Source organism: Mus caroli, chromosome 11 (assembly GCF_900094665.2).
Source record: "Mus caroli chromosome 11, CAROLI_EIJ_v1.1, whole genome shotgun sequence".
NCBI lineage: Eukaryota > Metazoa > Chordata > Mammalia > Rodentia > Muridae > Mus > Mus caroli.
In genome coordinates, this window is record NC_034580.1 from 117,220,346 (window position 1) to 117,245,055 (window position 24,710).

General features: G+C 43.9%; 1 protein-coding gene across 1 annotated transcript in view; it reads right to left on the minus strand.

Annotated features, from left to right (window-relative positions):
• Nucleotides 1-435: 435 nt before the first annotated feature.
• Wdr45b (WD repeat domain 45B) overlaps nucleotides 436-24,710 on the minus strand; it is a 27,372-nt gene continuing 3,097 nt past the window's right edge. The window contains exons 2-10 of the mRNA XM_021177760.2: nucleotides 22,034-22,108; nucleotides 14,337-14,438; nucleotides 12,336-12,423; nucleotides 10,827-10,921; nucleotides 9,342-9,532; nucleotides 3,408-3,493; nucleotides 2,538-2,639; nucleotides 1,992-2,113; nucleotides 436-1,662 (exon numbers count right to left, since the gene is read on the minus strand). Coding sequence (XP_021033419.1) covers nucleotides 1,556-1,662; nucleotides 1,992-2,113; nucleotides 2,538-2,639; nucleotides 3,408-3,493; nucleotides 9,342-9,532; nucleotides 10,827-10,921; nucleotides 12,336-12,423; nucleotides 14,337-14,438; nucleotides 22,034-22,108 — 968 coding nt within the window. The 3' untranslated portion in view covers nucleotides 436-1,555. The remainder of the gene's footprint in view (nucleotides 1,663-1,991; nucleotides 2,114-2,537; nucleotides 2,640-3,407; nucleotides 3,494-9,341; nucleotides 9,533-10,826; nucleotides 10,922-12,335; nucleotides 12,424-14,336; nucleotides 14,439-22,033; nucleotides 22,109-24,710) is intronic.

Genomic DNA, 24,710 nt, shown 5'->3' on the forward strand with positions numbered 1-24,710 from the left:
CAATGTTGCAAAAATATTACGCAAACCAGTAACACCAGCCAACGTCCACAGATGACGGTCTATTAGTGTCTTCTACCAGGGCAGCATGATGACTTCTATGAAACCAGGGCACATAGCACTGGCACGGCACAGGGCAGAGGGCACACGGCACTGGCAGAGCACAGGGCAGAGATGCCCAAAACAACAACAAAACTAAACATTCATGATTTATTTCATCTGTACCTGCTCCCTGGCTGACCCTAAACCTTACAAACTCAGCTTCTCTGTTCAGTGGCTGTGCTGGTAAGGTACCCACATAACAGGGCACCCTACTATCAGGTCAACAGCCTACAGGTCTGTCCTGCAGCAGGTACGGGAACACCAATACCATTACATAAACAGGAGGAAGAGAATCTGTGGGTTCATTATACATGGCTCTGCTCTTTACAGATAGAGTACGACAAAATTAGTCACTTTTATTTCAAAGAAAACAGTACAAACAAGTGTGCAAAAATTAAGTTTCATGATTAAATACACATAAGGTAACATGCATACTTGACATCAAATCCACAGTTAGCCGATTACAGGAGCATAAAGGAACTGGCAGAACTGAGAACCTGTTGCTGTGCACAATTTAAATGTTTGCAACCTGAAATCAAAACCGCAAAACTGAGCTTCTTAGAAGATATGTAAAAAAACTAAACATATACCTCAAGTGGTACAGANACACAGACTCTCCAGTCTGTGCCAGTACCAGGATGTGCCTGCCATCCCAATGTTAGTGTGTTCCTATGGATGCTGGGAGAGATGAGACAGGACAAACACCACAGGCCAAGGCAGTACCCNCCACACCAACGGGAGCTAGAGGCACATGGACACTGCACTGAGAAGGCCCCTAAGTAAAGCAATGCTCTCTTCTGGGACTGATTTTTAAAGTTATGCGTTACTCTGTTCCCTAACGATAATGGGAAAGTTCTGATTTAACCCAAACAAAACCAGAAGACCCTGCACCCTGCAGCCTGAGGGCTGTGCCTCAAATGGGTGCCACAAGCATTCTGCTCTCTGGTAGGTCTGGGATGTGACTCATTCTAATGGCCAAAGTCAGAACTCCCCAGTGTGTGCTCTGAACAGTGCTCCTCATGTGAGGCAGGGGGTGCTCTACCAGACAAGCTGATAGTGTTATCTCATTGGAACTGTCTAGTATTTGAGCCCCGACACACTCATCCTACGAGCTTCCGCTGATTCGTGCTTGGATAGTTCCCAGGGACTGCAGGGAGCCTACTGGCATGAATATGGTGGTGCCACTAATGCTAGCATCACAGGTGAATTGAAGGGTAGTGGCCAGCAGGGGCACAAGCCGCCCGGAGCCACGGAGTGTCTGCAGAACCATGATGATGATCCTTTAATATGGGATGAGAAGCCTTGCTCAGGAAGGCAGACAACCACGTATGGCTTCGAGACCAAGGTCCTCCAGGGGGGCCTTGAGCCCCTCACCCACAAGCCTGGGGCACTGGCACCAGCCCCAGGAGTCCACAGGGCGGCTGGGTGGTGGCATCACCTGCGCTCACAGGTACAGTCACAGCTTGTCATCGGTCATCTCCAGGAACTGTGCACACACGTCCCGGACACACTCGCCCTTCGGACTGAACAGGAACTTGTAGTAGCTGCCATCTGCACAGATAGCTGGGAGAGGAGACCAGATTGATTCATGGTTACCTCCCAGAATCAAAGCAAACAAGACTCAACCTGAGCACAGCTAGCCACACCAAACCAAGGCTCATGTTTGTCCAATGAGGGTTGACTTTGCAAAATAGTCTTTGGGTCATCTTCACAATGCCCACATCTGCTCTCAAAGCATTCCTGGGAACCTGGCAGGCAGGTACTAATAGTGCCCTGAAAACTTGGAGGCTGTGAGTAGGACCCAGCCCAGTTACAGAAGGAAGAAAAGGAATATGGGAAGTTGGTGCAGCCTGGACCACATGCTGAGGCCTCCCACAAGATGGAGCACTTACCAATGACTGCATTGGGCTCTGTTCCAAAGGCACAGATGCATGGCGAGCCTGAAGGAACCTGAAACTTGGAAAAACTCCACTTGGAGCTGAAGTATTTTGGAAGGAAACTGGCTGATGCCAAACTATAAGAACAAGAAGAAAAGAAAGGGTTTACACTCACAAAGATAATAACACAGAAGTCAATGGCTTCATTCCAGAGTGCTGGTGAAAATTCTAAAGAGTCTTTACACTTTAGGACCATTTTTTTCCCAACTAATTTACTTTATGTGTATGGGTGTTGTGTCTGCACATATATCTGTGCAACACATGAATGCCTAGTGCCCAGAGAGGCCAGAAGAGGGTAAGCGATCCCTGACAGTAGAATTACACTTGTGAGCTATAATATGGGTGCTGAGATCAATTTAAATTCAGTTTCAAACCCCACAAACATCAAATTACTGAGATATAATAGACTTCAATCTTAACTGACATTAGATTTGTCTGTGTAAGAAGCCCAGGTAACCCTGATTTGGGGCTGTCCCCTGCTACAGCTCTTCTAAAACCCACCTAGACTGTTTATTCCTTTTTGGATCTTCAGCTGCAAAAATGTGCACAGTGCCATGATCACTGGACACACAGATGAGAGACGCGTCCTGATTGAAGTTGATGCTGCAGAGAAACCAGACAGGGCTTGGGTCAGATACAGAGGACCAGACATCTAACTCTCTTGCCCTCAACATACACAATGCACTAGCCTTCATCCCTGGTCTCACGACTTTAAGCATGTGTTCTGGAGCCAGGATCCAAGCCCGAAGTCCAGGCAACCAGGACCCCATAGGCACAATGGCTGATGCCTATATGCCAGTGAAAGGTGTGGGGGTTTCCTGAGATGACGTCCATGCCAGTTTCAGGAGGTTCAGGTGAGAAAGGCATACACTGTCAAAAACATACACCGAGGAAGTGGCTATCAAGTGTGTTACATACACACAAGGGCCGGGGCACACAGGCTAGTCTCCCAAATTTGGCTCAATACCCACAGGCCTGGGATGGCCAGAGTGGTGTCAGGCTCTTGCTGTAGACATGGTATGAAATCTTGCCTGGTTGGGCTGTAGCACTACAGACATTGTGAGACCTCACAGACGAAGCATTCACTCTTGAAACAAACAGTCTACAATAATTACAGATAAATTAGCAAGGCCTCTACCATAAAATACCACAGAAAGCAAACAGGAACAGGGGTGAGATGGACAGAATGTGGCAAACATATCCATGCTGCAACAGGAAAGGGAGAGCCCACGGTGTTCCGTCTTTGTGTACACTTCCCAAAACAAAGTAAAGTGACCATTAAAGAGATAAGACCCAAAGCCCAACAGCCCCACTGCATCCTCTTGCCCCGCCATCTCCCTGGGGTTACTCATCCCAGAGTGGAGTCCTTACCAGTAGATATTGGCTGCTTGAGATCCTCTTCGTAGCTCCTGGATTAAATGCCCTGATGAAGTATCAAATATTCTTATAAGGGTCCCCTTTGAAAAACAGTGAAGTGTTTCATTATCAACGATTTATAACTCTTTCATTAGTCTGAAATGATTTATATTACGACCCACTGGCCCCAACAGCCCTTTTTCTTTTTGTTTTGTTTTGTTTCGAGACAGGGTTTCTCTGTGTAGCCCTGGCTGTCCTGGAACTCACTCTGTAGACCAGGCTGGCCTCAAACTCAGAAATCCTCCTGCCTGTGCCTTCTGAGTGCTGGGATTAAAGGTGTGCGCCACCACACCCGGCTCCTCAAAATTCTTAGCCACCGGTTTTCTAATTGTGTGTATTTGAAGTTCCTACTGCTTGGCCAGATCATCACCAAAAGCTCATAAATCATAATGCAACAAGCCACATAGCCATTTTTCTTCTCTCTCTTTAAAGACGTTTCATAATTTATTAAAAAATAGTTTTATTAACACTTTGAGAATTTCATACAACATACCCTGGGTGGGGGAGGTAACAGTCATTCCCCACACTTGCCCAGCTCTTTACAGATCCACTCTCTTCACTCTTACCCCCCTACATACCCAACTTCAGGTTTTCTTCTCTTTTAAACCAATCAAGTACAATTTTTATTGCCATTATTATTTTTTTTTGGTGGGGGGATGGTGCCTACTCTGGATTTTGTTGACCTATTTGGGTGTGTGTGGGGGTGTCACACACTGAAGAAAACTAACTCTCCTTCTCCCAGTGGTTATCAACGGCCAATAGCTTCTCAGCTAGTGGTGGGATTTCCTGCTCACACTCCCCTCATGCNCCTGGAACTCACTCTGTAGACCAGGCTGGCCTCAAACTCAGAAATCCGCCTGCCTCTGCCTCCCAAGTGCTGGGATTAAAGGTGTGCGCCACCACATCACCTAAAATTCATTAAGCTTCTTGTCTGCTACCTCAGGTACAGCAGAGGCACACAGAGAGAGGAGTTATAAGACATCTCCTTGTAGGCAGGTCTTGACCCATCCCTGCTCCAGTTCCTTAACTCAAAGACCTGTTGTTATTTGCTGGAGCAATGTCATCTCAGACAAGAATAAAGTATTCCTCCTCTCAGGAAATTAGGCAGCACAGAATAAATGGCCAGAATATCAACGCATTAAGCTCCCCAAGAAAAGTTATACTCAACTCAAAACTTTTTAAAAAAGTTTCATTAAAAGTGAAGACTCCTTAGTCAATTCTGGTATTGGGATAAACATAAGTGGTCACATTTCTTGTGGGAAATGACCTGGCAACCCTATATGACAATAAGCCCATCTCCAGCCCCGCTCCTGGAGATGCAGCAGTTTCCCTGTGCAGAGCCAGAAGGGAACTCCCCTGCTTTCAAGCTGACTAAACTGCCAGAGAGTGTCCTAAAGAAGCCATAACCCTGAAATTCACTTGATGCACCCGGCCACCACACTGCTCAGCCTTGACACCGACAAGGCTATAAGGACCAAGTGAACACGATGAGGCTGACGTAAACTCTGGGGAAGAAAACATTATTTCAGAAGTCAATGTTAAAACAGTATTTGTCTAAAATAAACTTATTTTTAAAAAAAAGCCAGGTGTGCTACAGCGTGTTTTTATTTTTTGGAAAGCAGAGGCTGGTAGATTTCTAAGTTTAAGGACAGCCTAGTTTATATAGTAAGCTCCTGTCTCAAACAAAAATAATAGCAAAACCCCCAGACAACAACAATTTCCACTCCAGAGAAATCATAATAACAACACCACCCTTGTAGTTACTAGTTTGTTTTATCTTCTACTTTCTAAATTTCTTTAAAAATGTTTTTTTAATTGTTTCACACTGGAGCTAAGGCTGGTCCCAGCTGGCCCTGAGGCAATGAATGTTCCTGCTTTGACTTTCCCGCCTCAGCTTCCAGGGGCTACCATTACAAATGTACGTATTAATTACAGATGTACATACAGAGGTACATAATTAATTAATATACATATTAGATTAACTGAGTGACAAGGTAGAATATAAAAGGGTTTGTAACTGACAAAATGAAACACCCTGACATTGGTAAAATGCTTTTACACAGAGCATATTTTATAACAAATAGGTGACTATCTCCTGTATTCACTGACTATCTGTATCCATGAAAAGGTTGGAGCTAGGCACAACAGTACAGAAGACAAGCTCATGGCATGCCAGGGTTAGGGTTAGTAAGACTCTCAAAACCAAACACGCTCCCCCACACTACTGACACAGCAGAGACACAGTGAGCTCCAGGAAGGCCTGAGGTACACACTGATCCCTTGTTTCTTAATAAAAAGACATTCAAGTGTGGGACATGTTCAGTGAGGCTTGCTGCTGCCTAATCATCTATCATTACGATTAGGAAAAGACCAAAATATAAGTCAAGTTTGTAATGAACATGTTGTTTTATCATCACTATAAAATTGGAAAGGAATTACAAGTTACATCATCCTAAGCTGGCACAGGGAGTTCAGCTCAATGATGGAGTGCTTGCCTAGTCTGCATAAGGCCTAAGTTCTATCTGTATCACTGAGAAAGAAAATATTTAAGTTACACTGGGAAATCTCCAGAGCACTGCTGAGTTGAAAAACACTGAGAAAAAGAACACATATATCCCATATTTCTAGTGAGATTCTGACTTGTTTCCCTCTTGTGGTCGTGCTGAGTAGCTGGCTGTCCACACCCGTGTGTACAGTTGGAGGCCCGAGGTCAATGCTAGGTACCTTTCTCTACTATCCTCAACCTTAGTATTTTTATTTCATGTTACTGTGTTTTGCTTGCATGTCTGTCTGTACCAGGGTGTCGGATCTCTGGAACAGAAGCTACAGACAGTGCTCTTAACCACTAAGCCATCTCTCCAGCCCCTTCAACCCCATTTTTAAAAAAAAATTTATTTATTATATATAAGTACACTGCAGCTGTTTTCAGATGCCCCAGAAGAGGGCATCAGATCTTATTACAGATGGTTGTGAGCCACCATGCGGTTGCTGGGATTTGAACTCATGACCTTTGGAAGAGCAGTCATTGATCCTAACCACTGAGCCATCTCTCCAGCCCCCAAGCCAACTCTTATAAAGAAAAAAACATTTAATTGGGGCTGGCTTACAGTTTCAAAGTTCAGCCCATTATCACCATGGCAGAAACCATGGCAACACGTAGGCAGACAGGGGGCTGGAGAAGGAGCTGAGAGTTGTACATCTTGATCTGCAGGCAGCAGAAGGGGGACTATCTTCCATAGGCAAATAGAAAGCTCTGATTCCACACTGAGGGGAGCTTGACCATAGGAGACCTCAAAGCTTGCCTAGACAGTGACACCCTTCCTCCAACAAGGCCACACCTACTCCAAGAAGACCACACCTAATAGTACCACTCTATGGCCAAGCACAGAAACCATGAATCTGTGGGGGCCATACCTATTCAATCACAACAAGGTGACCTCAAGAACATCTAAATTCATCTGTAGCCTCCACACATGCATGTGCACAGGGCCACCTATATATGCACAAACAGTTGAAAATGGAGAATCTAAGGAAAAAAAGGAAATGAAAAAAATTCTTTGCCTGATGAACCATCCCATCAATATCAGTTTTGTTTACTCCTTAAAAAAAAAAAAAGACAGGGTCTTCTACACATCAGACTGGTCAAGAATTGATTATTTCCATCTCCTAAGAACTGAATTACAGGTATGCATCATTATGTCCCACTTTTTTTGTTTGTTTATTTTTTATTATTATTTTTTTTTTTTTTTTTTTTTTTTTTTTTTTTTTTTTTTTTTTTTTTTTTTTTTTTTTTTTTTTTTTGGTTTTTCGAGACAGGGTTTCTCTGTATAGCCCTGGCTGTCCTGGAACTCATTTTGTAGACCAGGCTGGCCTTGAACTCAGAAATCCACCTGCCCCTGCCTCCCGAGTGCTGGGATTAAAGGCGTGCACCACCACGCCCAGCTTTTTTTTTTTTTGCTTGTTTTGAGAAAGGGTGTTACTATGTAGCTCTGCCTGGCCAGTTTAGAACTCACTAGTATACCAAACTAACCTCAAACTCATTCACCAAATGCTGAGATTAAAGTGTGTGCCACCACACTAGCATTTAAAAAAAAAAAAAATCTTATGTATAGCTCAGGCTAGCCTAGAACTTTTTATAATCTTACTGCCTCAACCTTGTTCAACTGAGTGATGAGAAATAATGGGGTTTATAAACCTACAAACTTGGCATTTTTCTTCTCTCTCCTTTGCTATTTATTTCTTTTGTTATGTTTTGGAGACAGGGTCTCACTATGTCCTGAGACTTGCTATATAGAGAGCAGGCTGACCCTGAACTTCAGATCTATCTGCCTCTGCCCCTAGGTGGTGGGACTAAAGGTGTGCACGTGCTACCATAGTTAATACTGTTCTGGAGAGCACAGTCAGGGACCTGTATATGTCAGACAAGCATTCCATCAGCTGTGCTATATCCCCAGCTTGAAAAATCCTATTTCTAAATTTAGATAAAATTGTACCTTGTCACCAGGTGGGTGGTTGTGGTGCACACCTCTAATCCCAGTACTTGCAAAGCAGAGGCAGGCAGATGTCTGTGAGTTTGAGGCCAGCCTGTTCTACAGAGTTAGCTCCAGGACAGTCAAGCCTACACAGAGAAAAGAGAAACTCTGTCTCAAAAACAAAATAAAACAAAACCCCAAACTGTCCTTGTGTGGTCAGTGTGTGCTTCCAGGAGGCTGAAGCAGCAGAACTTCAGAGTCTGGGCCACCATAGGCTCTCCAGCTCCTGAGCTGCACTTGCAGCAGCAATGTTCACAGAGGCCTACCCAGGCCTCTTGGTAACCAGGACAAGAAGCAGGGCTGGCTTTTTCTCTCCTCTTGACCACTGCTGTCTATGACAGCTCAGGAAACAACTAGACAGGGCAGACCACAACTGTGACCTGTTCTCCCAGCAGGCTGAATCCACTAATAGATATATTCCAATTAATAGTTTCAGACAAAGTGATACTGGACGTATTGTCAAATGGAAACCACAGTATAAAGATGCAATTTTCAGAGACGTGTGCAATCGTCAGCAGGTAAAGGTACTTGCATCACAAACCTGGCAACTAGAGTTTATTTCCTGGAAACCACACAAATGTACAAAGAGACCAACTTCACAAAGTTATCCCTGAGCTGCCCCCAACCCCTACCACAGAATCTAAAAACAGGTATAATGATCAGTTTTCACTTTAGACAAAAGGAGGATAACATAGTTATAGGGGCTTAGATAAGCAATGTTTCCCCACAGGCTTGAGTATGTGGGAACACTTGGCCCCCAGCTGCTGTTACTATGTGGGGAGATTATGGAACCTTGAGGAGACAGAATCTTGCCTGAGGAAGTACTACTGGGGGTAGCCCTGAAACTTCCGCTGGCTTGGGGGTAGCCCTGAAACTCTGCTGGCTAGTCTCATTTACCCTTTGTTCTCTCTGCTTTCTGGTCTAGCCGTCTGCTGCCATGCTCCCCCAGTTATTAAGGATTCCCCCCTGGAAGTATAAGTAAAAAGAAGCACTTCCAGGGTTGCTTTTGCTTATGGTGTTTTATTACAGCAACAAAAAGTGACTAATGGTCAATACTTCAAATTTTAAGATTGTGTTAATTCAATGAGGAAATATTCTTTGGCAGGTGTGAAAGATACTTCTGAAGTGTCATCAGACAACCAAGACTAAGGTACTAAGTGGTCTTGAACTTAATATCCTTTCTGTCTCAGTCTCCCAGGGGCTGGTATTATAGACCTGTGTCACTATACCTAGGTTAGCGTTCGTTCTATCTTTATCATGCTTTAACAACAAACTGGTTTGTAAAGAACAGGAGATAAAGCAGACGATGTCTAGTTCCCGTCCCGTAATTAGACTCACATAGATGGCCTGCACTTACTTTTTCAGATGCAGTTGCAATTCTTGTTCCCTGCAGGTTGAGAGCAATACAGCTCAGGACACCCTCATGTGCGGGAATGTCCACTGGTGGCTTTTCAGTGCTGGCCAGGTCCACAAGCTGTACGTGGCCAGTGTGAGTTCCAGGGAAGGCAAGAAGGGAGTTGTTACTGTTGGGACACAGGACACAGAGGCCTATGCAGAGACAAAGAAAACTGGTTGGGAGATGACAATGGTCAAAGCCTGATTCCCACAACCCAAATGTCCTTCCTGCCCTCAATCCTCAGTCACAACTTAACCACTCGTGGAGCGCATTTACCGTGGAATTGCTGTCACTGGAAAGAATATCAGGGCTGACACAGCTGCTGCCCATGAGACCTGTTTTTAACTGGGAACATTTGCTGAACAATTTACTACCCAACTTATTTATCAAGTGCATGTCTTTCTTAATATTAGCTACTGAGAGTACAACAACAACAACAACAACAAAATTACAATGTTTAAAAACTATTCCACTAGCAATAGCAAAAACCCTTAAATACTTAGAATCAATCTAGAAACAGATGTACCACAAGATGCAGAGAGCCAGACACACCTCTCAAGGCCATGGCTAGAAGAGCCTTCTTTGTCTATATCCACCTCATCCACAGTCTTCAAAGGCACAGCTCAAACCTCAACACACAGGCTGATAGAGCAATTCATGAAGAATAAAAGTACTACAAGATCAAACTTTTTGTAAATACTGGAAGGCTGACAATGAGATAATTTCAAGATCACTTTAAACCTTTCAGCAGAAAGGTACTGGCATAGGGATCACTGGAAAATAATGGAAAGGCCAAACAAAAGAGACTTTTGATTCTCACTGAACAAAACAAAAGGAAGAAATGTAACACAAAACAAAAACAACACAGTACCAAAAACAATGGTTCTCAGCAGGGTAGAGCCCAGCATTTGTAACAATCCCACCACTGAGAAGGCAGAGGCAGGAGGAATGTAAGTTGAGCTGTGAGACCCTGTCTCAAGAAACAAAAGTATCCAGAGAGTTGAATGTATGCTTTCTGACTAGTGTGCCAGCTACTCTGGAGTAGCTACTTTGAATCCCAAAGTTCAAAACTGGCATGAGCAGCCTAGTAAGACTTCATTCAAAAGGAAAAAAAAGGAGGGGTGGAGTGGTGAGAGGAAGAGACAAGAGAAAAAGGGAAAAATACAGGGAACAACCAGTGCGGTGAGCAATGTCATTTTTAACACAACACAGCTGAGAGAGAAAAACACTCACAATTTTTAAAACAGTATGCGGATGACAACTGAATACACAACTCAAGTATAGACTATTCCAAAGAAAGGAAGAAAAGGCCAAAGCTCAGGCAGGCAGGGAAGCAAACGTTAGCACTGTATAAGTGTGTGCAGGACAGAGGACACGCTGGGGACAGGTCTCCATGCACACGGACCCACCTCCCCATGACGGTTGCTCATCCTCTCTGGACCTCACCTTTAGGGTTGTAGCAGGTTTCAAAGACGTGCAACTGGTGGGGATTGTGTGTGAACGTGAACACCTTAATCATGGAGTCCAGAACCACCACAATTCTGCAAAGGAAATGTAATCAGAGCTCCTCAAAGTAAAATAAGCAAATAAGCGCACCTGTGAGTTCTGTTCCCACACCAAAACCCAGGAAAAACCAAACACAGGAAGTACTTCATATAACAAGAGCTCAGCTTTTTATTGTTTTGGGTTTTTTTGGTCAGGGTCTAACTTTGTAGCTCAGCTAGCTTCAGCCTCAAACTTGCAATGGTCCTCTTGCCTCTGATTCCTAAGCACTGGGATTATAAGTATATTATTGTTATATGCTAACCCATCTGCTTTACTTTTTGAGATAGGGTCTCACATAGCTCAAACTGGCCAAGTGCAAAACAAGCAGTTGAGGCTGGCCTTGAACTCCTTATCATTTTGCCCTTATTTCCCAAGTGTTGGAATTATAGATGTGTTATCATCACTCCTGTTAGAAACGAATTCTAAATATGGCCATGAAGAACAAAGCGTGAGCGTTGTGCATAGCCAAGGGCATAGCAATCACCTCAGAACTACCCTCGCTCACATACTCTTAAAACACGTCTACAGTTAAGAAAACTGTGCTGGGGACTGGTGAGATGGCTCAGTGGATAAGAGCACCCGACTGCTCTTCCGAAGGTCTGGAGTTCAAATCCCAGCAAACACATGGTGGCTCACAACCATCCGTAACAAGATCTGACTCCCTTTTCTGGAGTGTCTGAAGACAGCTACAGTGTACTTACATATAATAAATAAATAAATTAATTAATAAAAAAAAACCCAAACAGTGCCAGGAGTCAAAATGGCATATGCCTGAATTCCTCCTGACACTTGGGAGGCTGAGGCAGAACAGTGAGGCCAGCTTGGGCTACCTAGTAAAACCCTGATTCAACAAAATAAACAAAGAACAAAATACCACCCACAAAGTTTTCAAATATAAGAACATTAGTCTGGGTCAATTAGTTTGGGCCTGTAAGCACCACCCTAATGAACCTACTCTACAGCTGATAGAAATCTAAAGAATATGATGCATAAATCACATCAAATTAAAACCCAAGTAATGAACCTCTGCTTTCTCTTGGTCAACAAGCAAACAGGGCAAGCTCTATACCACACTGCTGTATACAATGCTGTATACTTTCACCAGGTAAGAATCAATAATAAGATCAGTTTCCAAGTTCTCCTCTCCTTTCAGCATGGGAACACCCAGCATTTGACAAGGCCTGCCTGACACCTGAGGTGGAGGCTTCCTAAGCAGACCTGTGGACATCCCCTGCCTACCTAGACTGTCCCTCTGAGGAGTCCAGAAGCCAACCTGACTTCCAGCCTCCCCAGGACAGAAGAGAAAAATCTTTTTCCCTGCTCTGGGTCACAAGCTACAGTTACTGACATTTTAATACACTCTATTTTTAGAGAAATAAAACTGCATTTAGAAAGTAACACCAAACCCACCTATCTCTCCGCAACTTGACAGCCTTGACCTCTGTGGAGAATTCTATCTCGATGACTGTCTTCTTCTTCAGATCATCCCAGATCATCACTGAAACACCAGAAGAGTGCACGTGGTGTCACAAGTGGCCCACAGACTGAGCTGTAGAGAGCACTAGCACCTGATTGATGAGGCCAAGCAAACCCAGATGTACCCGGCAATGGTGGGTACCACTGGCTAGGTGGGGCTTACCCCGAGAACCCTCTCCTACTTAAGTCTCACTCCTAATGCAACAGGCACAAGCATAACCAAGATCTTAGGAAACCAACCTGTCTTACACACTCAAGCACAGCTTCACCTGATTGAGCTAAAAGCAAACCTGACTATAGTTACTAAGTGTTTAAATGCCAGAGAGAAACCTGTGTCAAAATATGAAAAGAGGGACTGAAGAGATGGTTTATTGTTAAGAATCTTTCTGCTCTTCCAGAGGACTCAAGTTCAGTTCTGAGCACTCATGTCTGGCAGCTCATAATCACTTATAACTCCAGTTCCAGGAACTCCAAATGCTCTGTTCTGGCCTTCTCTGATGCCCACAAACATGGGCATCAAACACATATATATAAATAGATTTTGAAAAACTGGCTGGGAATATATATTGCTGAGTATTGTCTAGCATGCTTCTTGAGGCCCTAGGTTCACTGCTCAGCACCATAAAGAAAGGGGAAGTGTTGGGGAGAAAATGAAAACGGGAGAAAAGGAATAGGCAAGTGGAAAGGCTAGGCTTGGCCAGTAACTGCCACTAAGTCTGATAACCTGAGTTCAATACCTGGAACCCACATGGTGAAAAGGGAACCAACCAGTCCCCAAACTTCTCTCTTCCCACTCCATGCATAACTAATAATTTTTAAAGCCTTTAAAATAATGATAGGTAGTTGAGAATAAAGGAGGTTCAATTTCCAGTACTACAAAGAAAAGGGAACAGGCAAGATCTCCAACTCATAGCCACTCATAGCTACTTTTCTGTTTCATTTCTCTGCTCCTGATTCTAAAGGCAGAACTGCAGGGTCAACCTCACTAGAGTGCTGACATTTCCATATTCACAGAGCTCCACCAAGAATGGTTAGCACCAGACCCAGAGTCACCTCTGTCTTGGTTCGTAGTCCACTTTCTTTTCTTTTTGGGTGCTTGGTAATAGGACCAGAGCTTCAAGAATGCCAGGCTTGCATGACTCCTGTGAGCTACCCTGACAGACTCACAATCCTCTTCATTGTTTTTACATCAGGCCTGAGCTATTCCACTTCTCTACCAGACACTAGCTTACCCTCCCCGAACCCCCTCAATTGACAATGAAGTCTCTACCATGCCCATGGTCTGTTCCACTTCCTTCTCAAGCAACCTTCCACCTTCCCTGTGCTTCCCCCTCCTCCTAGACCCCTTTCCCCTCAAGCTTTCTTCCTTTAAAAGAGACCAGTTATGTCCACTTCCTCCTTCAAACAAAAGTTAGAGTAAACCCAACTAAGGGCATGATGCCTGTAGGGGAGGGGAAGGGAAAGGAAGGGGAGGGGAGTGGAGGGGAGGGGAGAAAAGACACCACTCAAGCATACTCCCCTCCCCCTCCCCCATAGACAATGACAGACCCACACCAACACCGAAATCCATGCACAGCCGACAGCCGACGCTGCTCCTTCTTCTATGTGAACCCTGAGTTAATCTCAGAGTTAATAGCTTCCAGCAGGGGGAACACCATTCCTAAACCTTGCTTTATCCTCAATCTTGACTCCCTGCCTACAGGTGAAGCACAACCACACACGCGTTCAATAACAGCTGACATCCTGTCTTCCCATGCATGCATGCATCCATCCATCCATCCACACACTTTCTGGAAGCTTCTTTCCCAGTGGTTAGCCCTCAATACCTCAAAGGACTAGTAGAGAGGCTCTGCATGACTGCAGACATGAGATGTCCTACAAAGTTCAGCACACCACTACATACATGATGAGGTTTTGAAAGACGAACTACTGTACCTTTGTTGGGAGGGTATTTCGGTTTTTTTCCACCACCAACTAAAGCTAAATAGTTACAGCGAAATAACATTTCCACATGGCCAACTCCTCCTTCTAAAAATTCTGAAATGACAGTTTTAAAAAAGATAATTGAACAAGTTAAAATGTTATCAAATAGAAAAAAATAAATACAATATTCAGCATTTCATTATCTTATCTTATTATTTACTTATTTTCAAGACAGAGTCTCACTATAGTAGCTCTGGCTGGCTGGAATTCACCAAGTAAATCAGGCTTGCTTAGAACTTAGTGATCTGGCTGTCTCTGCCTTCTGAGTGCTAAGATTAAATATATGTATCACCACACCTGACCTAGCAAGTATTTCATTCTTAAATTATTTTATGTGTCTAGGTGCTTTGCCTGCATGAGTATCTGAGTACCATGTGTGTACCCACTGCCCACAAAGGCTAGAAGAAGACATAAGAAACCCTGGAACTGGAGTCAGACTGTTGTGTGCTGCCATGTAGTGCCAAGAACTGATCCTGAGTCCTCTGGAAGGGTAGCAAATGTTCTTGACTGCTTAGCTATTCCTCTAGACCCATTTTAGTCTTTCCTGGATTTTCAGTAAAGGGTTCTCTGTGTAACACCACTGGCTATCCTTGAACTCAGAGACCAGCCTAACTCTGCACCTTGAGTGTTAGAAGTAAAGGCATGCGTCACCACACCTGGCATGATTTACTCTTTTTTTTTTTTTTTTTTTTTTTTTTTTTGACAGGGTTTCTCTGTGTAGCCCTGGCTGTCCTGGAATGGAACTCACTTTGCAGACCAGGCTGGCCTCAAACTCAGAAATCCGCCTGCCTCTGCCTCCCAAGTGCTGGGATTAAAGGCGTGTGCCACCATGCCTGGCACAATTTATTCTTAATCACCAACTTGTAACCAAATATCATCTGGTGTAGAAATGGTGACTACAGTAGAAAACAAAGTAGGCTGTGAAGTAGCTTTTCTGACTTCTCTCAGCTTTTGTCATTGTGACCATTAGTCTCTTGAGAGTTAAGCAGAAACTCTCTGAGAAACTAAATCTGTAAAAGTTGAGCGTGTGTGTGTATGTCTCAAAAAAAAAAAAAAGAACAGGGTGTCATCCCACAGTCCCAGCTATCCCGACCCTCACTTTGTAGACCAGACTGGCCTTAGAACTCAGCGATCCATCTGCCTCTACCTCCTGAGTGCTGGGATTAAAAGCACATATCACCATACCCAACTCCCAAATTCATATTTTAAGATGCAGCAAGATCTATAAATGAAGAAGCAAGCCCACTGGGCAGTGGTGGCGCATGCCTTTAATCCCAGTACTTGGGAGGCAGAGGCAGGTGGATTTCTGAGTTCTAGGTCAGCCTAGTCTACAGAGTGAGTTTCAGGACAGCCAGGGCTATACAGAGAAACCCTGTCTCGAAAAACCAAAAAAAAAAAAAAAGGAGGGGAAAAAGCCCATAGTCCCTTTATCTTGGCAACACAAGAGGATATCACTCATTTCCTTAAGCCTACTCATCAAGATACTGCCTTAAACAAACAAGCAAGCAAGAAAAACACGAATCCATCAATCCTGCTTTGTAGTATACAGCCAAAAGAACTGAAACAAAAAAGCATTTGAATACCCATGTTCACAAATACAGCAACACTGTTCACAAAAGCCAAATATTAACTCAAACATCCACTAATGGACACACCCACAATGGGATTGTGTTTTGACATAGCTACAGCACAAGTGGATTCTGAGGGCATTTTACTAAGTGATAAATCAGGCACAAGGCTAGTACTCCAACTGCAGGAGTCAGGAGCACCTACAGGAAGCCTCTATGGAAATCAAGTTAGAGACTTGTTAGTTACCAGGAAGGAGGAAGTAAGAATTCTGCTTTTTCTAGATGAAAATGTTAAATGGATCTCTAGAACACTGATATGCACACTTAAAAAAGACTAATTTAGTAAATTTTAGAATCTTTACCCATGATACAAACATAAAATGTTTTACTTCAAGACTTTGTCAGCCGGGCAGTGGTGGGGCACGCCTTTAATCCCAGAGCTTGGGAGGCAGAGGCAGGCAGATTTCTGAGTTTGAGGCCAGCCTAGTCTACAGAGTGAGTTCCAGGACAGCCAGGGCTACACAGAGAAACCCTGACTCAAATAAAAAAACCAAAAAACAACAACACCTCACTTCTTCGTCCCAGGGCATCAGAGTGACTCTCTCCTCAATGCTAGTTCAACTAGTTTTAGAAACGAAGCAAGTATCAGCAATCTGAGAATTATATCAAGATATAGCCAGTGTATTCTTCAGTCTCTGTTCCAATGGAAGAGAAGTTTAATGTTGTGTGACCTTAAACTCACTAGTAACCTTACTACTGCACTTCTCAGCATAAATCTGTTCAAGTGCTAACAATACCAAGGAATCTGATAAGGCATGACTCCATCTAATAATGAAATGCAGAACTGCTGGTGGGTGCAGAACTTAAGAGCAGTGACTCAGAGCCAGCTCCCCAGACTGCAGCCTCAAATGCACAAAAGCTGAGTGCTTACAGAAAGTGTGGAAGATCTTCACACTTGAAGAGCTTGGAAGGAGTTCTTTTTAAAACACTGTAAACGTATCTTTTATTTGCCTGTATTAATTGTCATCTCTGAGGCTTATTGCCTCCTTCTGCTAACGGAAGCCTAGTACTGGAAGCTTCTAGCCTCCGTACAATCCTATCTGGGTCTAGAGTGTTTTCAGCCTCAGACTTACTGATGAATAAGCTCACTCTTTCCAGCTCTTTCTGAGCTCTGGCTAGCTGGGCAGCTCAAGCTGCTCTGTCTCAAACTCCTCTCCAAGCTGACTCATCTCTCAGCTTCTCCTGAATTGCTCTGCTTGGCCTCAAACTACAACCTGCTCTAATCTTCTGGCTCCTTCTCCTTCTCTGGCTTCATCTGTGTCTAGCTTGTTCTCTCTCTGCAGCCTATACAACTCTATACAACTGTCTCAGTCAAACTGTCTCCCTTCTCTGTGCTGCTTGCTGTTAAGTAGCCTTTTTTCTTCTCTTCTTGTGAGAGTTGGGCATATCCTATTCTTTCAAATCTTTCTCCGATTTGTCACTTTGTCTGCCCCTCAATTAGAAATCATTTTCAAATTAGATGCTTCCCTCTACAAACTAACTTTACCTTCATTGTTTGGGACTAAAGATATGTGCTAAGAGCTAAGCCACACCACAACTACAAACAGTTTTTTTTTTAAACAAACAGCACAATCTTGAGGTTCACAGTGTGATCAAATGTCCTGCAACAAGACACATTTTTATTTATCTGCAGGTGCTCATACTGTAGCCCAGGCTGGCCTGGAATTTACTATGTACTGCACGCTATCTCAAACCATCACAAGCAATGTAAAAGTATTTTTACTTCTTGTAGATTAATCTTGACATTTTTACTGCAGGCACACACAACTGTAAGGTGGGCCAAACCAAGGTAATTAACGTTTTAATGAAGGTCATTCAGCACCTACCTACCTATCTTAGATTTGTTTCACAGCCCATTTTACCATCACCACTGCGCTGTGAACCGCCTCATATCATTCCCAGCTAAGCACTCAGCCTTTGCCTCCAGACTTCCAACTTCTCTACTACCTTCCTTAAAACACTGGTGATCTTAAGGTATGAAGACATTACGGCCCAAGGTGAGGGCAAGTGCACTGGGTACTATGGTCAGCACAAGGTCTGGTAACAGGTGAGTGAGTCGGGCCTTTTCTGCCTCTCTTCCATGTATGTCCAGCCCCTAGCATCCAAAGACCAACAGGTACCTGACAACAGAATTGGTAGTCCTCCCCTGTATAAACAGAGACAGTGACAGCAGCATGCCTCTGACTGCTTTAGTTAGGCGAGGCATGTGTCACCCCAATTCCCTTCAACTTTGTACGGTGCTAGACAAAGAACTGTCCTTGCTTGCTTCCTTTCTTCCTTCATTTACTTGGTTTTTCAAGATAGGAGTTCTATGTGGCAGTCCAGACTATTTTGGAACTCACTTTGTAGACTAGGTTTGGCCAGAGATCTGCCTGCCTCTGCCTCTAACCCTGAGTGCTAAGATTAAAGGCATATGCCACCACACCTGGCAAGAATTGTTTCTGAACAAACAATTTTTGTTTTTGTTTTTGGAGACAGGGTTTCTCTGTGTAGTCCTGGAACTCACTCTGTAGACCAGGCTGGCCTCGAACTCAGAAATCTGCCTGCCTCTACCTCCCAAGCTCTGGGATTAAAGGTGTGCGCCACCACGGCCGGCATAAAGACCTTTTTTGCACTGTTTATAGTTCTACAGCTAATGAACACAGTACTTCACTCACATGTATCGTCCTTAGGTGTCTTTCTTGAAGGTCTTCAGTGCCAATGTGATCCTACAGTGTTACAGTGGGACCAGCACAGGATCTGTTAATTAACCCACGTAGCCCTTCCTGAATCAGCCATCTTGCTCAGATGGCTGAGCGAGCAGCACTGAATAAAGCCTGGGAGTAACATGGAAAGCATTGTCCCCAATGGAAGAGTTGGGTTTTTCAAAAGGGGCTTCTCTTGTCCCTGGCCTTCCATGTGTGCAGTGGGTCCCTTCATCTGACAGCCCATTTCACAGGCTCCTTACTAGGAAAGAGTTGCACTTTGAGACAAGACGGGGCTCAGATAGAGGATGGTACTGTACCAGTGCACAACTCCCACATCACTATTCAGGAGAGTGAGCCACTCACTGAAATAAAGCAGTTACAAGAATTAAAGGCAGATGAGCCCCCAAGGCACTGTAGGAGCTGAAGAGATGGCACAGCAGACAAGAGCACTGGCTGCTCTTTCAGAGAACCCACATTTGATCCCTAACAGGCATGTGGCAGCTTACAACTATCTATAACTCCAGTTGCAGGGTCTCCAACACCCTCCTCTGGCCCTTGCAAGCACCAAACACACATATGGTACATACACACATATAAAAAGAAAACAGCAGTGTGTGAATGCACGAATATGATGCACACCACATGACAGTAGCATTACTGTTGGATCAAACTGATCTTATTTTTAGTTCTGGTGTCCATGTCGCTAGTTTTATGTCAACTCGACAGAAGCTAGATCACCTAAGAGGACACCCCAGTAGAGAAAATAACTCCATAAGATAGGGCTGTAGGTCATTTTCTTAATTAGTGATTGGTGAGAGGGGGAGAGGGGTCCAGGTCCAGCCCGTGGGTGGTGCAACTCCTGGGCTCTATAAGAAAGCAGGCTGATCGCTTCTAGGCCTTTTGGCTAAGATCAAGTGTAAGAAAGCAGGCTGAGCAAGCCATGGAGAGCAAAGCAGTAAGCAGCACATAGCCTTTGCATCAGCTCCTGCCTGCAGCTTCCTGCCCTACGTGACGCTCTGCCTTGGCTTCACTCAATGGGCTGTGCCCGGGGTATGTAAGCCTTTCCTCCCCAAGTGCTCTGGTTATGGTGTTCATCACAGAAAGGAAGACAGTGGGTGTTTAAAAAATTATTTATTTAATGTATATGAGTATACATTGTATAATGTATACTGCAGCTGTCTTCAGATACACCAGAAGATCCCATTACAGATGGTAGTGAGCCACCATGTGGTTGCTGGGATTTGAACTCAGGACCTCTGGAAGAGCAGTCAGTGCTCTTAGCCACTGAGCCATCTCTCCAGCCCAACAGTGGGGGTTTTCTTTATTTGTGTATTTTTGAGACAGGGTCTTCTAACTAACTTTTTCAGAGGTAGTGGAAAGGAAAGGATATGGGGAAGTGGACTTGTTTAGACAGGGCTCTTTGGAGCAAATCCTATCTGTGTTGTCAGGAATCAACAATCCAGTTCACAGGAGTTGGCAACTGCACGGCTCAGTTTGGTAGTTGGGATAGCAAACACCAATCAGCAGCTGTGGCACTGCCTAGCAGAGACAGCCAGGCCTCAGCCTTGGCACAAGTGAGCACGAGGGACCAAAGCCAACAGGAACACCAAGAAAAGTTCTCAGCTGTGCCTCTCTCAGTGAAGCAAAGATCAGTGACGACCTGAGACCAAGCATTGTGTAGCTAGCTCTATAAGCAAGCCTAGCTCAGCTTCCTTCACTGTCCATGGAATCCTATTTATATCCCTCCAAACATCATACGTCCTCCACAGGTCTTGCCTCAGCATGTGTGTCTATCTCAGCTGGTATCATTGACAATCAACCTGAGTCCTCAGAGATGGCAAGAAACTGCAGCACACCATCACAAATTTTTTGGGTGCGTTTCTCTAGAGTCCTGACAAACGGAACACAATTAGACAATGTAAGGCAGACCAAAACATTCATGTTGTTAGAGAACCCTTCATCACATGTCCTTTCACATGTCTGCCTTAGCAGAACAGCCTTTCCTTCCTGTCTGCTTTAGTGAAACGTTCCTTCACGAGTCTGCCTTAGCCTTTCACCTGTGTCAACTTCAGGAAAATATTCCTTAATGTGTTTGCCCCAGCAAAACAGCATCCAACACAACTGACTTTACAAAGAACCCTTAAGTTTCCACTTTAGGGTTTCACTACATATCCTTGCCTGGCCTGGAATTCACTATGTAACAGGCTGGCCTCAAACTCTTCAAGAGAACTGCCTGCTTCTGCCTTCAGGATGCTGGGATTACAGATATGTCCAACCTCAGCTTTTACAGAGTTAAAATAGTTTTGGAATTAGAAATTTAAAAACCCAACTGTGGGGAGAAAGGGATTGTTTCTGTTCACTTTCAACGGCTTATCTGAAAATCATTCACTTATTATGAGTGTTTTACTATCCCAACAGGGGAGAACCAGAAACTGCCAAGTGTTAAAGGAAAGTAAGTGGAACTACACCAAAAAACTGTACTTGTAAATACTAATCATAAAATTGAAAAGCACAATTATTTTACTTACACAATTTTTGATCCCAGTTTCAAATTTTTTATTTTATGAAAACACAGGTTAAGGGGGTTACACAGGTTAACTGAAGATGGCTTATCAGTTAAGAGCACTGGCTGCTCTTCCTAAAGACCCAGGGTTAATCCCTAGCATACACATGGCTCACAACTGTCTATGATTCCAGTTCCAGGGGAACTAACACCCTCCTGGCCTCTTGGGCACCAGGCAAGCATGAAATACACAGACATATACATGCAGGCAAAACACCTTTTTTGTTTCCTTTTTGAGAGAGGTTTTCTCTGTATAGAGAAATTTTCTTTTTTTAGACTGTTTTGTTATGAAACCCTGTTTGGCCTTGAACTCAAAATCCTATCTCAGCTTCCTGTGTGCTAAGATCAGAATGCCATGGTTACAGATATGTGCCATTATATCCAGCTATTAATGCTTCGTAAGTACTACACATTTTAAATGGAGCTTAGGAGTCTCAGACACTGCAATGAAGCCCATGATCTGATTTTTCTATAGTTTTACATTCAGCAAGAGAAGCATGAAAGAAAGTACCCGGCATTAAAGACATCACATTCTTCCACGCAGAGGTGGCAGGGGCTGAAGATGTAAGAAGAAAAACATGAAAATGTACTGAAGAATACAGGCTGGCCACCCTTGTCTCCTAATACAGCCAGCAAGCAAAACTCCTATAAAGCCCCACAGTTCTGCCCCAGTTTACAAAGTGCCAAACCTTCCTTCCTCCTCAGTTAAGGCCCTCTCTCTAGACTGAGGGCTAATACAGAGAACCCAGGAGATGACCACCATTCCCTTACCTTGTTTCTCCTTTTCTTTGAGTGGATCGGTATTATAGACTCGGAATCCATTTTCCATTCCACATGCAAAACACCCTAAAGCAAGAAATATGAAAGAACATGTCAATCCCCACACTGCTGCCAGCAAAGGGGTCCAGGGAAGCTCCTATCACAGGTTCTGCTTAAACACTGCACATACTCCTACTTCACACTAATGACAGATTCTCAACAGACTCCCCTTTTCGGCTTGAGAATTGTGTCAAGTATAACAGGTCCTGAAGAGGTAGTGACAAAGTTCATGTATGGAGGTTCACAATAAACGCACAGTCCTGGTCAGTGTGGACACAGCTTAGTTAGGGACATGCAGTATTCTGGGAGACAGCACAGGGGTCATGGACTCTAAACTGTGGAAGAAGACACAGGCTGCTCTTCCCCACCTCCAGAGTGATCTCCTGGAAGGCAGTCATGAAGTCCCTCCCGTGACTTCACTCTGGGTTAAAGGATGGAAAGTTCGTCCATCTGAGGCACCCCTTCTGCCGGCTCTGCTCCACATCTATGCCCAGATTGTATACATTCTCACTCTCCCAAACGGGAAAAACACATCCAACTCATCCCACAAATTGCTCAGATTCCTCAAACTTCTGTCCTGGTCACAAGCAGTGACTGACTTAGACATCCCAGTCACTGTCCCCAATCACATACTCAGACTGTCAAGGTCCAAAGAAAAGGCATTGCTAGGAACTGAAAAATCACCCAGCTTTCAAGATGATATGGTGGTTCTTATAATCATAGCGACATAAACCTACATTAATTACTTCAAATACAATGCCCAACTTCTGTTCATAACAAGCTTTGGCTAAGAGTAGAAAAACCAAATCCTGCATTTTTCGTTTTGTTTCAGTTCAATGTTTACAAAGCTTGGTTCCTTACAGCAGCTGTATAACGGGTTTAAAGGAACACAAAGGCTCTGCTCCATCTCAACTCTTCAGCCAGATTTTTGTATTTCCAGTCACTTATAAAACAACAGATAGAGATCCAAAGACTTTGACAGTTAGTTGTGAACTGGAGACTAATTTTTTTTTAAAGATTTATTTATTTATTTATTATTTATTTATTTATTTATTATATGTAAGTACACTGTAGCTGTCTTCAGACACTCCAGAAGGAGTAGTCAGATCTCATTACAGATGGTTGTGAGCCACCATGTGGTTGCTGGGATTTGAACTCTGGACCTTCGGAAGAGCAGTCGGGTGCTCTTACCCACTGAGCCATCTCACCAGCCCTGGAGACTAATTTTTACATCAACTCTTGTGCTCTAAAATGTAATTTATCTGGCCCAGAATCTGAAACTCTCAAGTGCTAGGTAATCAAACTGTGCTAGCTTATAATATCCTCTTTATGTTACTGGGTCATATAACCCAGGAAGATGAAAAAAGGAAATAGAAGAAAGGAGGAGAAAGTGAGAACAGAAGAGAATGTGGACATCTAGATGTCCAGTAGTTTACAGAACCAAGAAAACAGACACACACAACAGCACAGTAAGTCCCACTGCACAGCAGTCAAAATCATAGAAACATAAAGTGCACCGGGGTGTGGACCTGAGAACTCCTCAGTGGGAGGCAAAAAGGAAGGAGTACAACAAGCACCTCAGAAACTGAACACACGCTCACCAAACACATGGTCTAGTAAGTGCTGCAGGGACACCACTATAGTCATGGGGGGAGAGGGGAACCCCACAAATGGTAAAACAGCTAATTGTGACATATCCTGACAAAGAAACACTATACATTGGTGAAAACGATTCACCACCAAACTAACCAATCCAAAAAAACAAACCTAAACAAAAATCCTCATTGAAAATACTAAAACAAAATCCAAAAATGAGTCTGGAGAGATACCTCAAAGGTAAAGTAATTTCAACAATTTAAAATTACATAGGCAAAAAAAAAATGTTTTAATGTGTCTGTCTGTCTGTACATCATGTGCATGCAGTGCCTGGAGCAGCTGGACGAGGGCATCAGATCCCCTGGAAACGGAGTTTCAGAGGGTTGTAAACTACCTGACACAGGTGCTGGGAACCAAAACCCCATTCTCTGAAAGAGCAGCAAGTGCTCTGAACAACTAAGTCCTCTCTCCAGTCCTTGCAAAGGAATTTAACAGTGATTTCTGAGGCTAGAGAGGTATCAATAGTAAGAGTGCTTCTGGGAAGGCTTGAGAAACTCAGCTCATATCCCCTGCACTGACATTAAAACCAATACAGTCCCATGTACCTAAAACCCCATCATTGAGGGCAGAGATAAGGGCATCCCAGAAGCCTCAGAAACTCACTAGCCAGATTGATTAACTGAAAGGGCAAGTTTCAGGTACAGTGAGAGACCCTGTCTCAAGAGGTCAAGTGGTACAGGAAGACACCCACTGCCCACCTCTGGCCTTAACATGATTGTGCTTGCATATGTACTTATACATACATTATCATATATAAGGACACGTACACACACACACAAAGTGATTTCTAAACTCAATTTTTTATTTTTAATTTTTAAAATTTTTTTTTGGTTTTTCGAGACAGAATTTCTCTGTGTAGCCCTGGCTGTCCTGGTCTACTCACTCTGTAGACCAGGCTGGCCTCGAACTCAGAAATCCGCCTGCCTCTGCCTCCCGAGTGTTGGGATTAAAGGCGTGCGCCACCACGCCCGGC